Source organism: Strigops habroptila, chromosome 6, assembly GCF_004027225.2.
Source record: "Strigops habroptila isolate Jane chromosome 6, bStrHab1.2.pri, whole genome shotgun sequence".
NCBI lineage: Eukaryota > Metazoa > Chordata > Aves > Psittaciformes > Psittacidae > Strigops > Strigops habroptila.
In genome coordinates, this window is record NC_044282.2 from 11,586,654 (window position 1) to 11,603,566 (window position 16,913).

General features: G+C 39.5%; 1 protein-coding gene across 1 annotated transcript in view; it reads left to right on the top strand.

The window, feature by feature from the left end:
• The window catches only part of ROS1 (ROS proto-oncogene 1, receptor tyrosine kinase), a 70,068-nt gene extending 53,366 nt beyond the window's left edge, over positions 1-16,702 (top strand). The window contains exons 42-44 of the mRNA XM_030490640.1: positions 1,072-1,206; positions 6,502-6,665; positions 16,232-16,702. Coding sequence (XP_030346500.1) covers positions 1,072-1,206; positions 6,502-6,665; positions 16,232-16,377 — 445 coding nt within the window. The 3' untranslated portion in view covers positions 16,378-16,702. The remainder of the gene's footprint in view (positions 1-1,071; positions 1,207-6,501; positions 6,666-16,231) is intronic.
• The last annotated feature ends 211 nt before the right edge of the window (positions 16,703-16,913 follow it).

A 16,913-nucleotide genomic window follows, 5' to 3' on the forward strand; every position in this document is an offset into this window, starting at 1 on the left:
ATAAGGTTGAATATTGCCATCTTTAATAATTTTTAAGCTAAGGCAGATTTCCTCTTAAGCAATATTTTAATGAGCTAATGAAGAGTTTGGCACAATGACAGTACCTGCATGGATGCATTTCTTAATGCTTTGAACTCTAGCTTTGGATTCTGGTTGGAAAGAACTAGTGTCACTCAGTGGAATAATTTTGTACTAGGCCCACGATGTGGTTTTTGCTTGATTAGTCAATGAATTGACTCCCTGCATGCTGTTCTATTTTGTTCTCCATTAGATTAATTGCTATTTCCTTCCTACAGTCAAATACTTTTCATTTCACCTTCTTCTGGTGACTTTCTTTATTTTGAAGCACAAATTTCTCTGCATCATTACAGGGGAAGGCCATAGTACTTTGCTGTGGAGGTTTACTTACAGTGTGTATTTGGGTGGCTTTCAGTTTATGATGAAGAAGCAGAGACCCATGATGAAAAAGCAGAGACCCACTGTCAGGAGGCATGGGAAAAAAAAAACTACACCAAACCAGATCCATTAAACCCGAGATACACACAAGTCTTGATTTTGGTAGCCATAGGTAGTTATGGTGGGCTGCAGCACACCAATCTTGTCCAAGTCCTCAGCCCCTGCAGCCCATGCATTTGACTGCCACACTTACATTTACCTAAGCAAGCTGCTTAATGCTCCGTGCCAAACCAAATGAGGTGCTGATTGCTTTGTGAGTGGTGCTTAGGAAAACTTGTCTCTCTCCATTTTCTACAACACCTCTAGAGATTTCTAAACAGTTGTTTAAGTGAGGACATGCTCAACCACAGAGTGTTGACCAGGGAAGCTGTGGCCACTGTGTCTTCTAAGCTGCATCTCGGTGAGTTTGGGAAAGTCTTAGTTCTACACACTTATTTTAGCTATTACAGGGGCTTGCTTAAGGACATCTGAATTGTTTCACAACAAACTGAAACTTCTTACTCCTAATTTTTCTAATTGAGTCTTATTCTTAGGTTAGACACATTTTAGCTGTTGACAGGGAGATTGTTCATGATGACAATGGTAATTATTTTTGTTGTTGTTGATATTTCTTAGGGCTTTTGGAGTCTTAGTGTGGGAAACATTAACTTTGGGTCAACAACCATATCCAGGTTTCTCCAATACAGAAGTTTTACAACATGTACGGTCAGGAGGAAGGCTGGAATCTCCAAACAATTGTCCTGATGACCTGTAAGTTAATTTTGTTTAAATGTTGTTGATAATATTCATAAGAAAGAAGAGACTTACTGCTAGGTGACCATTATTTTGAATGTTACTTATACACATGCAGAGTTCAACATCCTCTATTTGTTGTTTCAGATAAAACAGCTAGCAGTTGTAGCTGCCAATCAGTTACTAATTCATCCAGTAGTGCAGCCTGTGAGTAAGAACTTAAGTGTTCAAGCTGTATGGTGGATATTCGTCTTTTAAACAGGATTTCAGAGACATTATAAAGTCAGTCTTCGGCATGAACCTGGTAGTAATGTGATAACAGACTGAGAATGCCTGATGGTATTGTTTAAAAGTTAAGATGTCTTTAAGAAAGAATTTACAGGCCCCTGCACACCATGTACCTGTGATAGCAGATGTAACTGGTTTTCTCAGTGGTAGCTGCAGGATTTAGGCTAATATTACAATATTTATGGAAAATAAACTGTGCTCTCTTTGCAGATATAACTCTTACAAAAGCAAATAAGACAAGCTGAAGCAGTACAGCAAAAGGGAAGTCTGCACTTCTGGATAGTCTTTAGCTGAGCTAGACAAACAAAGCTTTCAATTTCCATTTGTCTCTTGAGCACAAAATTCAGGTTTAATTGCAACGTTCTTGTAATGAAAAGACTAAAATGAATACGTATAGTGGATCAAACCCATACTGGCCAGAGGTGTATAAAGGAGGAAGTTGAACCTAAGCACAACAATCACTCAATATTTCTAATTTCATGTCTCAGTTCATGTGTCACTGACTCTGCATAAGCGGTCACAACAATGCACCTGGGAGCTGGCCCTACAAATAGGAGAGGCTACTTAAAGTGCACAGTTCTTACTCCTGGTGCTGAGAAAATGGCTTGAGAACTATTCTGTGATTGGCAAGCCCAGATCTCTGTGTTAGGGTTCACATCAATTACATGCTTTGAGTTCCAGAGAGGATGATTATTTATCATTATGTAGGTATAGCTGAAACACCACATTAGCAATAAAAAAAGAAAAAAGGTAAGCTTTAGCACTTGGAGGAACTGAAAAACTGAAGAGATTAGGATTTTGGTGTAAGAACAGAGTGAAAATTGGAAGTCACAGAACAAATAAGAGCCCAAAGCAATTTCAGCTTCAATATTTTCTGCTGAAGAAGTTTTCCTCAAAAAATTCCTGACAGCTGTCCTGTGAATACAAAAACATAGGAGGTAATCTGTATCCATGTACTAGTTTGATATTCAAGATCACACAAAGGCTCTTAATTTGCCTTTGAAACAAGTGACCAGATCTTCTGAAGAATCAGGAAAACTGCTTGAAATAATTTTTAAGGCCCCAGATCTTAAATTTAGTATATAGCAGGTAGGGCTTAAATTCTGGTCCGCCTGTTGTAAATTGCAGGATCAGGGCCTAATAGCAGTAACTTAGGTTTTGAAAGCCCAGGAGCCGAATGAGGTCTTAGACTCTTGTACTATCTTTTATCTCATTTGGTGAACACTCAGCACCTGCGTGCAGCTTCTGTCAGTAGCGTAAATAGCTTTTTGCTACTTTGCTAGGTCATTAATGGCATGCTGGGATTCTTGACATTCCTGCTTCCCTCCTTGTGGTTTTGAACCTGCATCAGGACATCAGCAGTCAGTAATCGTCTCCTCAGCACTTTGGCTTGCTCATTGTCATTTGACAAAACAAACCATCACTGATAGGAAGAGAGTTCAAAGGCCAAACTACTTCAAATGAGAAGCGTTTAGGAATCTGTGGTAGGCTTACACTGCAAGGGTAAGTAGGGCTGACACAGAAACCTTGGGGTGTAAAAGCACTAAGGAAGTGGGATTGTTTTGTTTTGGGTTTCATTTTTTTTCAGCAGGGGGGAGATATTCCTTCCCTCCCCTCACCTCCACAAGATGTTACTCCAGGGACTGCTCATCTGCTTTCCTCCAAAGAAGTGTGGATAGGTGAAGCATGGTAATGAATTGGAAAAAGGGCTTGGGGATCTATAAATGAGCTACATTTATTGAACTATTAATTAGATGTATTCACAGCACTACTTTTGCAGTCAGAGATCCACGCCTAGCACAGATACCTTGCTGTGAGGTTTGCATGCAAGAGCATGCCAAAATTTGGACTGAACCGAGCTAATTTAACAGACATCCTGAAAGCCAGTGGATTACAGTCAGGAGAATTTGTACAAGCGCTGTGTGCCACTTGCTGACTCGAAGCTGCAGTCTCACCAAATGCTCACTGCCATGTCAAGTTACATAATTGAGTTTGATGAGGAAACTTTAGTTTGCTAACTAAGAGCTTTTGCTATTTGGTTCCTGGAATGCCCTCCAAGAGGGATTTGGAGGGTGGGAGAGAAGAAGGGGTGTTCAGAAAGCATCAGATGAAAACATGGGCTCTTCATCCCAACAATTTTTCTCCTTTTCTAGGAAACTCCCCACATCAATTATATTTTCCATTTCATGTGGGAGAAAATTGGTAATGTCCTGTAGCTTTTGTGCATTAAAGCTCATTTCAGGTATTGTTCACTTTCAGCCTCCAGTCTTAGAATCTGAATATTCTTCAGTTTTCCAGACTGTTAAATTCTTATTGCCCCACATATGAAATTCTACTGGACATATGGTTACCAATTATCCCAGCCAGATAAGACAGTTGTGAAGTGTAGCTGTATAGGTGTACGTCTAGGTGTACAGGCTAGTTCTTAAACCTAACATAAACCTTTAACTGATGTTGTGTTTGGATCTGTTATTCTTCATTTCTTCCTGGAAGGTTTTTCTCCATGAAGTAGGGGAATCCTCTGAGTCTATTCCTCATACTAGAGCAATGTACTACTTGCTAGCCCATGTTTGGCTCCCCCTGAAATATAAGAATGTGCTCAAGCTGCCATTCATGTACATCTTGGCATGTTAACCTGACTTTCACCCTCTTGACTGGACTCATGCTGATGCATTTCTGGGCTAGTGAAAGTTTCTGCTGTGTGACTCAAAACCTTGGATGTCACAACATGCCTTGAAAGCTAGCTATCATGCCACAAATAGCTGCCCATGCAGACATATTCTGAGACGGCATGAAAGTTTTTGCCATTCGAAACCTAAAGCCAAGCTGAATGAAATACTTCGTGAACAGTATCAGTTCTACTTGGTATTAATATGTTAAGCCAACAGGCAAGTAGTTTGATTTAGGAACTAAGAACACGGAATATCATTACAATGAGAAAATTCCAGTTCTGAATGTCTTGGCAGCAGTGAATATACCCACTTAATAACAAATGGCTTTTGTTATTGAGTGGGGATAACAAGCTGAATGGCTTTATAAAGCAAATTGTCCAGTAAAAGAATAGTTATTTAAGAAGGACAGAGATTGGTTTTAAGAATACAAAAATATTCAGAATCCACATTTGTCATGTTTATGTTTCATAAATGAAAAGAATGTAGATTTAGGTTTTGCATAAGGAAGATTTTTTTTATGGTGAGGGTGGTGAGACACTGGAAGAGGTTGCCCAGAGAAGCTGTGGCTGCCCCATCTCTGGCAGGTGTTCAAGGCCAGGCTGGATGGCGCTTTGAGCAACCTGATCTAGTGGAAGGTGTCCTTGCCCATGGCAGGTCTTTAAGGTCCCTTCCAACCCAAACCATTCCATGTGTCTATGACTTATGTCTTATCTTTTGTTTCTTTCTCCCTCTGCTGGCCTGTGGCTGTCTGTTTCTTACTTTCTGTCAGAGGAGCAGTGTATTCAGCCAGCTCTTTTAGTTCATTGCTACACCTGGCACAAAGCTCTGCTCATGAGAGCCCAAGTGCTAAACTGGAGCACAGCAGCTGAACACATGTTTTCACTTGGATATCCTACTGACCAGCATGACCAGAAAGCAGATTGTTTGGCTTCCAGCATCCAAGGCTGGCTTTCAAATTCAATGTTATCCAGACACTTTACTGGCAGCGGAAGGAAAGCCAGAGTTGTTTCACCTAATTTTGAGTCCTATTCAGTACTTTTCCACCTATATTTCCAGTGTCACCAATAACCAGTACACCTGAAAGTAAGCAAATGAAGCAATTCAAAGCTTTTGGTAGTCGCTACTGTTTTTTAGATTCTTAACATGGATTTTCAAGATTCCATTGGATCCTCTCAAAAAACAGGATCACTTTGTCCAGCTCTACAGCCACAATACAGGTCAATGAAAAGTGGTCCTGAAACAATTTTTCTACTCACATTTCTCACCCAATACCAATATTTTAGTGAAAAATATCCCTGAAAAATCAGAAGCCAAGAGATTTTTCCCACCTGTCATGCAGGCTTTTGTAAAATACCCAATTGTGGTGAAGGACAGCAGTCTCCTTTTTAAGATGGATAAGGAAGGATCTGAGCAAGCCAATTCATTTCACATAACTCAGTAACGCCTGGTATCACATTGCAGTAGGTCTGGGAGGCTGTTTGTCAGGGGAGGATTTGAACTTAGGGCTTAGAGGTGAATACTCCACATTCCAGTAGCAGCTTCCTGAACCCGCCTTTCAGTGGCTGCTGAACACTGCTCTCTGGCTTTGAGACTCTAAGACCTCTCTCTACTCCCAAAACTTAAGATGTCCAGGTGCTGGCTGTGTTTTGGTTTTCGGCCTGGCTCCCCCTGACATTTGTAGGATTTGGTTTTGTGTAGCCTGGACTCACCTTGAGTAAGCAATATAAATCAGCCCTATCCCTTAGACAAACAGGAGGGGCGGTTTTCCACTGAATAGTACAGATAGTGTTGTGCAAGGTGGGCTAGGATCCCTGCACCCAGGTGAAACTCATGCCATTTTTGCCTTTGATGAGAAAACTTACTCCTATTTGTTTTGGTCTGGAGGCAGAAGTCTAAATTAACCCTCTCTGTGCTGGAGGGTTTGCCTTGAACTTCCCATAAATTTGAGGTAGCATGAGTTGAAAAAGGATTAAATAAGCTGGTAGCTTCAGGTTCATGTCGGATTTTAGACATTTTTTTTTTTTCTGTGAGATAATCAGCTCCTTGTCTGCTTTCTTAGAAAATATTGGTGACTTCTTCAGTGCAGATTTTTTTTTTTAAATATTCTATAGCTGCTTCCAATCTCAAAAATACCTCTTTGAAAAATTAGAACCATTCATAGTGAGTATTCCTGACAACTGATCTTTAATCAAGGTTTCCCTCAACGGCTGATGATAATCTTTATACAACATACAAAGTTTTCAGAAGTTGAAAATCTAGGCCAGACTTGCTTCTCAGATGATTTAATGGTAAGTGTTGGGGTGAATGATTATATTACCTTTAAAGTTTGCCTTTTAACAATTTTTTCTTCCAGATGTGACTTAATGACAAGGTGCTGGGCCCAAGAACCTCACAACAGACCTACTTTCTCTTATATTCAAGACAAACTGCGAGAGGTAAGACAGTCTCCACCGTCCTTCATCCACTACCCTGAAGACAAAGAGACAGCAACTGGAGTCATCAACCAAGCTTTTGAAGGTGAGTCTGGGTCAGCACCTGCTGTCCCCATAACCTTTTCCCCATGAACAAAGAGGGATTCAGCAGTTCTTTTCATTGCATTTGTCACTGCCTCAAATTCTCTGCCTATAAAATGGGAACAGCAAAGGTTTACCTCCTAATGAACTTGTAAAGATTCATCAGGTGCTGTTAGGTATGATGCATTAAGTAAAACATATATAAGATTACGAAGCAAAAAGACCCCTATGAGGTTGCAATTAGCCTGCCTCACAGACATCCAGCTTACATTTAAATTTTTGATACTTCATGACTCTGTTCTGCTAAAGTAAATGCTTAAGTTCCCTGTACAGCCAGGTGAGCTTTAGAAGGCTTCTAGGTGGAAATCTGTTCCAATTTCAAAGGCATCTACTCCCTCTCCATCAGCTACACATGGCCATTAGGCACTTACTTTAGGAGTACTGATTCAGTAGTCGCCTGAAAGTGAGGCATAAATCAGGTGCCTAAGCAAGGCAGCCTTTATTCTAGTCTGAACTATGATAGCTCTAGCCTGGAGACACATCATGCCTGTGCTCTGCACACTGTGAATGAATGAAATTAGGTGATGTTAAGGAAGATATACTTAAGACATGGGACACAACAAATCCCAATTATATGAGAACATTAAGGTTGTGAAGACAGGAATTAAAAAAAACATAAGTGATGCTAAATTTGAAGTTGTCTGTGCAACTGTGATTTAAATTATCTAAACATGGAAATGAACATCCCGACTGGGCCAGAACAAGAAGTTTTTCGCATCTTGCAGTAATTCCTGACTGGCTAAATCTTGAAAACAAGTGAAGCCTTAGTAAACAATGTGGTCTGAAAATCTGCAAAAAGGAAGTTTTTATCAGTTGAAATAGTTCACTTTTATTTCACATGGTGTGGTTTTTTTGGTTTGCTTTTTTCTATAGTTTTCAGATAAAAAATATTTCCTGTTAGAATTACTTTCCATTCCAAAATACCCAAAACCTAGTTGTTTTTAAAATATTTAAAGGCTTTGTTTTGGTTTGGTTGTTTTTTTGTTTTTGTTTGTTTATTTTCTTCACAAAATGTATTTGAACTAGGAACTTAGCCAGCTTCATAAACCATTTTGCTGCATCAATATTTCATGATTTCCTAAAAACTTCCTGATTCATTCCAGGAATGATGAAGTACTCAACTACACAACTATGTGGTAATTTTTCTACAGGATTCTACATATATTAAATTCACTGGCATTGTCCAGTGCTCAGTTAATGATAGTCTATTTGATATTTTGCTAATCTTTATAATTTGCTTTACAAATCTTTATCATATAGCTTTATAAGTGTCTGTTTAATCCCAGCGTGATTTCTCTCTATGTCAGATCCAGTCTATGCATGACATGTTTATATGTCATTACAAGACTAAAGACTTTATAAAGACATGGTGGAACCAAAGTAAGGCAGCACTGATACACTGTAATTTCAGGCGCTTTTTTTTTTAACAGCTGATTTTGCACCCTTATTCTATAATGAAAAGCTTTGGGTGTTTGCATGTACTGTAGTTTCCCAGTTTCTTTAAGCGCATCTTCACTCTGAAGAGTGTAGTTCAGGAAAGAGATACTTAATCTGGCACAAATCTAAGCCTGGCATTAGCTCAGGAAAAGAGTACAGCCAATTAATTAGGCACTGTGCCTGAGCTAATAGGTCTTACATTTTGGGTGGACTTTATCTCACCTAAAAGCAGCTGTCTAGAAGCTAGGAGTCCCATTAGGAACAGAAACAGACATCTGCAGAGCCAAAACTCCTATGTTTTAGGCAGGTATATAGCATGAAAGGGGCCACCTTTTGCCTTTGTCTCCACTGATGATGGCTGGAGTCTAGGTGATGTGTGATATTTGACTTGGACACAGCGTCTCAGGCTAGATGTTTAGTTTTCAAATGGCTACAGGAACACAACACCCACTGGACACAGGGCTGTAGTGATTTGGCTATTTTGATCTGCTCCTGAGCTAGTGTGGTTTCCTAACTTAGACATCTTTGCTCTGTGTTCCCTAACTCCACAGGCAACAGAGACATGAAAACTGAGTTAAGAAACTCTTGTGGCATTACATCAATACCTGTTAAAACCTTTAGCAGGAGTGAAACTTTTAAATATGAGCCTATCCTGCTGCTTGCAGTTGGGGAAAGAGGCTGGAATACAGGTTGTCATCAATTTAGTGGAGCAGGCCTGGCACAGATGTAACATTCAAGAATTTTTAGCTCCAGTGCAAGTATCTGCTTAGCATGTGCCAGCTAAGCATGATCTTTCCCCTGCTGTTAACTTCCTTAATGCAGGCAAATCATTACTGATTTGGTTGATATGACAAATACGTATTCTTAACATAAGAAACATTTTTTTGCCAAAATTTGAGATTCTGCCACATGGCAGAGGTCACAGAGAAAGAGCCATTGCTTCATTTGTTTGCCAGGGACAAAAGTAGCGTTCTTAGAAATGGCCAAGTTATTGAAAAGAAAGATACGGATTGAGGATTCCATGAGAAGTTTAAGTTTGAATGGTTAATATTTGAAAAAACAGTTTACTACAGAAAATGTGGTTGTATAATGGACTATTAAGGCAGTCTTAATAATACTGGTACTCCATAATGCATGTTTTATTCAGGGAAACTGTTGGCAGTGGTCACTTTTAAAATCAGATTCTGCTAAGCCTGTTTATAATAACCTAGTTGGTAAAATCCCTACCACTGTAGTAAGCAGGGCAATTCAATGCAGGCAGAGCTTTGGCAATAGCTCTCAGATCCAGCCTGTTTTGCTCGACACACTCTCTCCTTGAGCCTTACCCTTTTCCTCACCAGCTGCCCTGTTACTTCTTGTGCCTTTCCCCCATTCTTCCCTTTCCATAGGCTTTGCCCAGCTGTTGTTGCCACAGGCTCACTGCTGGATCTTCACTGGGATGGGAAGACAAAGCAACTGTTTTCATGTCTCCATTCAATGTTTTCATGCTTCAGTTCACAAAACTCCTCCTTAACTTCTCCTCAGGCTCATTTGGTGATTTTCACACAGGGAATGCCCATCAGAAAACAGTGTAGCTTGAATTTTATTCATCTACCTATAATCCTTTCATTTAAATGTATTTTAAAAGGCTAAACACTTGATAAGCTCTTTACATGTCTCTATAGTGCACATGCTTATTTCCCCATATATTCATAGTTCTCCTGTAGGTTATCTCCCTCTTTCCCCAAGTACAATCTTTATAAACCTGTTAAAATGTCATGCTGCATATTTGACTGAAGGCCTAGAGTTCTGGTGATGTCTTAATGTTGCTGGATTATCTGGTCAGGGACACATGCATGTCAGTTTTCTGTAGCTCTTCAGATACTTACCAATTAGTGAGTTTATAAATTTGCATTCATTTTTAGCTGGGACTAAGTGAAGTACTTCTTGGGTTTGTAGTAGTAGTAGAAGGATGACAGCCAAAACAAGTGATCCAAAAGACTGTTCCATGATGGATTGTCTTAGACAACATTTTCCAAAACTGTTATGCGGTCATTGGCCTTTGTGTGTAATGAAACTCCTGTCATGAGCCTCCTGCCAAGAAATGCTTGCTCTTACCAGGAGACTTGGTTCCAAAAGAAAGAGCCAAATGTCACGCAAAGTGAAACGACCAGCCTTAAAATAACTATGATACTTAGCCCTACATGGATTCATACATCTTCCAAAATTTGTTAAGCCTTACCTACTCGTAGGTAGCCACACTTTTAGCCCATCTGTACATGCTGTCAGTGCAATTTCATAGGTGGGAGAGCAGGAAAACCTTATATTTTCTCAATAACATTTATGCAGGTGCAGTATGACACAGAGATTGTAAGTGTGTGTGAACGAATACAGACAGTATGTTAGTGGTCTGGACAGCATGCTAACAGGATAGTGTGGGGATGGCAAAAGGCACACCAGATTTGTTATTGCAAGACTTACCCTTCTAAAGGAGGCATCAAGTGGCAATAAATATGCCTGAGCAATACCATCAGCTCCTGGCACTGCTGCTTCAGAAGGGAGGGAAGCAAACTCAGGACCAGGACCAGGTCTACCAGGTTAGAGTTTTTCCTTCTTGCTCTTACAGTCTTTCCCAGGACATTGGTTGTGGGCATGAAGTAGCATTAACAACATTTTTTTGCATGAGTGAAGCACTATCCATCTGGAGTGTTGAGACACCAGTGGGTTTTGAATCCAATGAGAATTAATTGAGCAGAGGCCCCATCACCAGAGTCCCCATTCATTTCTGAAAGACAGGCTGGTTTTCCCCCAGTTTCAAGAAGTGCAAATGAAATGTCATGAATCAGTGTGCTAACAGGATTGCCCTGCATTGCTGTAAAAATAACCATTTATTTTCAGACATAACTTTTTACATTTGCGCATGCAACACAGCACTATATTTTTTCAGGTCCCAAGCATGCCTCTTTACAGATGGAAGCACCTGTTTGTTTTGGCAAACGTCTTTGCCGACATCAGACAACTGGGCATTAAGCAGCTGGAGCAGCTCCTTGCCTCTATGACCCAGGAGGACTATTCTTATCAGGGCTGCTCCCCACAATCCCTTCTGGACCTATAAGGCAAAAATGTCTAATTGCTCAGAAGGTATGCTGGAGCACCATGCTCCTACTGCTAGAAGTGGCTCCTCTGGTGAGAGGAGATGCAGGGCACTTGGAGGAAATGCAGGGTAAAAGACTAAAGAGTAGAAGGAAACATATTTAGCCTCAAAACCATCATTTTTAAATCCCTGAGATGAAGAAGGTGACTGAAAGATGTGGGAAGATAAAACAGTTAGAATTTTGTAATGTTTCCCTTTTTTTTTTTCACTTTTCTTTCCAAAGCCGGTCAAGCAGTATATTTGCTTTTTTTGACAATTAAGTAACTTGCTAAAAATGTTGGTTGTTTTTTTTAAGTCTCTGTGCAAAATTTTGCATTGGGGGGATTTAATATTAAAATCTGGCATCAGCGGTTTCACCATTAATTATATGTCTGCACTCTTGTGCTGGCTGAGTAGTACTGGTTTGCTGTTCCCTGTGTAAAAGTCGTCAGTTTACTTCCCTAAAACCAGCTGCCTTTTAAAAACTATTCTGCACACTTCTCTGAACTTAAAGTAATCACTTGGACTAACGGAAGCTCCTCTAAAGCAGATGTGTTGATAAGAGACATTTTTAAGACCTTGTATGTAGTCTCCTTTGTATTTTTCTGAAATTCAGTAATCCTCTTCCCCACTTAGCTTAGTGAGTGCCTGACCCAAAGCCAGCAGAGGTCAGAGAAAAGGCTTCTTCCAAAACAGTGAGTGGTTACAACACTGCAGGAAAAGGGGAACTTGGTGGTGTGATCATTTCTTATTTATCTCCTAGACAAATGCTGTTTGATTCCAGAAAGTGCATGAGCCATGTGATACTGCAAGGAAAGTCATGCTAATACTTTTCTTGGACTGAGGGGAAAAAAAATCAGATGATATGATAAGAGCTGACATTTGTGTGTCATGGGTGTATAGATATAAGCAACTAAAACTTTAGCACTGAGTTTATGCTGGCTGTCTAGGCTGTTCGACAGTCACCAGAAAGTTGTAGTTGTAGTTCAGGGGATGTTATTGTGTGAAGTTAAGCATGTGAAATAAACATCTCCACAAAGCTACTCTTCCTTCTTTCTCTCTCCATTGACTAAAGGCAGCCTAGGCAAGGAGCTTAAACTGGACATGGAAGATTTGGGTGTTTAAAACTTAGTAAAATGAATCCTGCTTTGTGACCAGGAGAAGGGGGCTGCTTGCAGCAAATTGTATTGTAGCAAATGTGGAACTGGCCGCCTTTGGGCTTTTATATTATAAGCAATAAGAAACAAGGTAATAAACAGATTTATATCTGTATTTCCCAAGACAGCTTCTTGCATACAGAGGTTTCAGTCCACAGGTCTCTGAAAAATCTATTAAAATAAAACGACGGACAGTCAGTCAATTCTTCAAGCAGTTTAGTGCAGTGGAAATGCTGGATGAACACAATTCTCACTTTTAGCACCTTTAGTGCCTAACAGAATAGCAAAGCTCAGTGAGTCACCCTCAAACCATGCAAGATCATATGCTTCATTAAACAGGAAACACAGATATATCTCCACTGATATATAATACAGAGTGGAGTATTAAAACGGATATATATTTGTTCTATTTATATTCTTACTGGCAATGTGCAGAAACTGAAACACAGCACCTCCAGCTCCAGGTGGCCAGCAGGTATCAGGAAAATACTCTCTACACAGGAACTCTCTCCTTGAGCTAATCAAGATAGCTGAGGTGGAGAAGTCAGGGTCCAATAGCCACCTTTTTCACCCTTAACAAAGAGATGCCATCAAGCATTTCTTTTGAATGTGTTCACTGTGGGGTACATCTTTCATCCATGCCAGTAAGTCAGCCAGTCTGTTGTTTACTACCATGTACATTGTGTGACAGAGACAAAGGGCACACAATGTATGAGAAAAACAAGAGGATATTAATGGGGAAAAGCAAATGTGGCTACACTTCTAAATACCTTACAATATTGAAGGTGCTGAGCATTGTATAGGATCATGATACCCAGAATTAGTAATCTCAGGCTGGCTCATTAGCTGGTGTAAATCAGTAGCATCCCACTGGTTTCTATGGAGCTTTGTTAATTTGTGCTATCTGAGGATCTAGCCCTGAAATAGCTGTAATAGAAGATCAGCATCTCTAGATCAGTTTGTTCAGTCTCTTACCAATCAGCTTTTCTACTGACATATTTTTTCTTCTTATATGTCACCTTCTGAACATAAACACCAAAAAACCCATCTGCTTATGAAGACATCACAAAAATTTGCACCCTTCCAGGCAGGACTTCAAAACATGTTGTGAGCCCACACACTCTACTGAGCAGGCAAGGAAAGACACTCTGTGATTGGAGGCAGGATACATGGCTTAGCTCGGCTCCACGGCTGCCCCGCGGCAGGAAGCAGCCGACTGAGATGATGGGACTGGGAAGGGGGAAGCACAGGTTTTATCAGGTTAGGACCAGTCTCCTCAGAGGAGCAAGCAAACTCCATCCCTCATTAATATGAGTCAAGCGATCACAGTTTCTTGTGTCAATTAAGCTTCTGCCTACCCCTGGAGAGATGCATCATAATTCGTTTACCTGCAGTTTGGCTCAGATGTTGTGTTTTAAGCGTACCACTACTAGGAAAATTGTCCAGCAGGGTCAAAGCTAAATACAGTTAGGACCTGACACAGGTATCTGCACATACAGTGCCAAGCTTTGAACATGCCATTTTAGTTGTTGGAAACAGTCTACATGAGAGAGCACAGAGCCTAGTGGGAACCTGCTTCTCAGCAGAATACTTAGCCTGTACAAAGCTCTGGACTGCCAGAGCTAGCTTGCTTCATGCCCTGAGGTACGTTGTTTAAAAAGAATGTGGGTAACTCTACACTATGCAGCAGTCCATAGTGTAGACAACCACTCAGGATTTAGGTGCTTGGAGTTGACTCCCCAGCACGACTTCAGATTCCATGAAGGTGTTCCTTAGATGTCTCCTCTTGGGGTGTTTTGCTGGCTCAGCCAGGCTTTGCTTGTGAAACCTGAGGGGATCACATCACATGGTTTATCCTGCATTTACTCACGTATAACACAGCATGACTATACATCAATCAACTAATTTTAGCAATGTTAAAACTGAAGAAAAAAGAATGATATCTCATGAATATACTGACCTGCCTCCACACTCCAGCTTCTCTCTATCTGCCTTCAAATTCTTAACATTTTTTGAAAGGTACTTCCAGAGATTATTCAGAATACTGTGCCATGGCTTACAGTTCACAAGGTGTTGGTGATGTTTCCAAGGGAATTTCACAACGTATAATGATTTTTTTTCATCAGTTGCTCATTTTCAGTATCTTCTGTCTCCATTAGTCATAAAATTAAGTGAGCAAAAATCATTTGCTTGCTTTGCTAACTTACATGAGAGGCAAGAATTGTACTACATGACTTCTGTGCATAGATTTTTTTTTGGCTTGTATGGCAGAATGGCGCTAAGCTTTCATAGGTGCTGAACACTGCGCTAAGAGAAGACACAACAGTGAAGGAAAGGGCACTTGTAGTCAAAAATCTCATTGTGAAAGTAGCAAATTTCACCTATATTGTGTCATAGGAGAAAACTCATCATCATTATATTCTTATTTGTTATATTCTTCGTCTTTTGATAGAACAAGAGTATTCTGCAAAAATAGTCTTTCTTGCTTATTTTGTTCACAAAGTAAAACCAAGGCAAGGTTTGATTTTTTTAAGCTCTTTTTCTCTCTAATGAGAAACGCAGTGGTGTATAGGCTGAAAAAGGATTATAATATTTTATATATTTTGTAGTTCTTCAGACCTGTTGGGGAAAGAATTAGTAATGTATCTATATATCTGGTAAAAATATCTCAGTGACCTCATACTCACATTTGTGTAAACATCACCTCATCAGTTCCAGATACTTATACAGGAAACAAATCTGAATGCTCCTCTAGTGTTCTATACTTAGGCAGGTCAGCCGGCATATGTCTGGTCTGTAAATACCCAGTTTTACTTGGGTCCTTATTTTAAGGTTTCTCTCTTAAGAGTTTACTGCAAACATGCCCTCAGTGAGACTTTTCCAACGCAACTTGCCCCTGAGGGTTCCCATTAAAAGCTTTATTAAACAAAAACTAAATACAAAAAAAAGCTGTATTGGTTGGTAAAGATTTAGTCAGGATTGAATTACTAAATATTGCCATAATAGTCCTGAACTGACAAAGTGAGTATCAAATTATTTTTCATAGCTGTCAGTCACTATGGTATGTGACCACAGTTTGCTCCATGTCCCAATCCCCATCTTGCTAACAGGTTTCTAAAATCAAAATTCTCCTTCAACTTTTCCAGATAATCTTTCCTAATGGACTGTAGCATGCAAAACAGACTTCTGACTTTATAGCTTGGGGAGGCATGTGATTATAGTGACATAATAAATTGTATGTTGCCTGGTGCAACAGTGCAATGCTTGTGATGCTTTTGAACAGATAATCCTGAATGTCACATGCTTAATTTTCCAGTTGTGAAATAAAATATAGAGAGAGTGTAATAAAAGAAGGCACATGTTACAAAAATAAATGCGAAAAATAACAACAATTATAACTTAAGTCTTTAGTTAATAATTTTTACATATTTTCTTTTAAAATACATCCCTGCAATAGATTTTTGGCAACTCTATATGTGAACAGCAACAAATTAGAGAAAAAATATAGTTTTAGAAATGGGAAAAATGCGGGCGATTGCCAAGTTCAAACTTCAAGAAAAACAGAATACTACAAGTCCTCTAGAGAGACAGTATATAATGATTTAGTAGGTAGAACACTGCCTATGCTACAGGACTCTTTAGCTGCATTATTAGCAGTGTAAACACAAAGGTAGAGTTTAAAATCACTTTGGCTTTATGCAGGCTGTCTTTACTACCAAAAGAAGCAAGTAATTTATTCACAACTGTAATACTACATGTGTATCACTGGGCTGTTATCTTTTTTTTTCTTTTTTTCTAATGCAGATAGTGATGTTCCATGTGCAGATTCGGACAGTATTCTTTCAGCCACGTTAATGGAAACAAGGAATCAAGAGGGCTTAAATTATTTGGTATTTGTCAAAGAAAGCAACCGAGATCAGGGAAGCATCAATTCTGCTGAGCTTAGTTAAGTCTGGTTCTGTCTGTTTGAAAGACAGTGGGAAAGAAGAGAAAAGGCTCTACCAAAGAAGACATAAGCCAAGGGAAATATTCTGCACATCTTCATAATTACAGAGATGTCGTAAAAAACCCAGCAACTCTCTAAAACTCAAAAACTACTAGATAATATCTTAAGGTACTGAATCATGTGTAGCAGAATAAGACAACAATTACATATCTTTTGATTTTCTACATGTTATGGTTAGGGTGTTTCATAGGAGATAATTTAAGGGAATAGAAAAATGTAATCAGACAGCATGTGGTGTTGCTGCGGTGTTGATTAAATTTATGCAATCACGTATGCCTCAGACACGAGCAGTCATTTCAAAAAGAGAGTACTGCTATGATGTTTCAAAGAAGAGACCAACTCAGTCATGAAAAGAAAAAGCAGTTGAAATCTAGCTTCACTGTGCACAAGCAAGATTTTACTAATTGAAAAACTAACATAAATTCTTGTTGTATTTTTATGATCTCTAAATCAGTGAGCAGTTGACAAGGGGTGACTGGG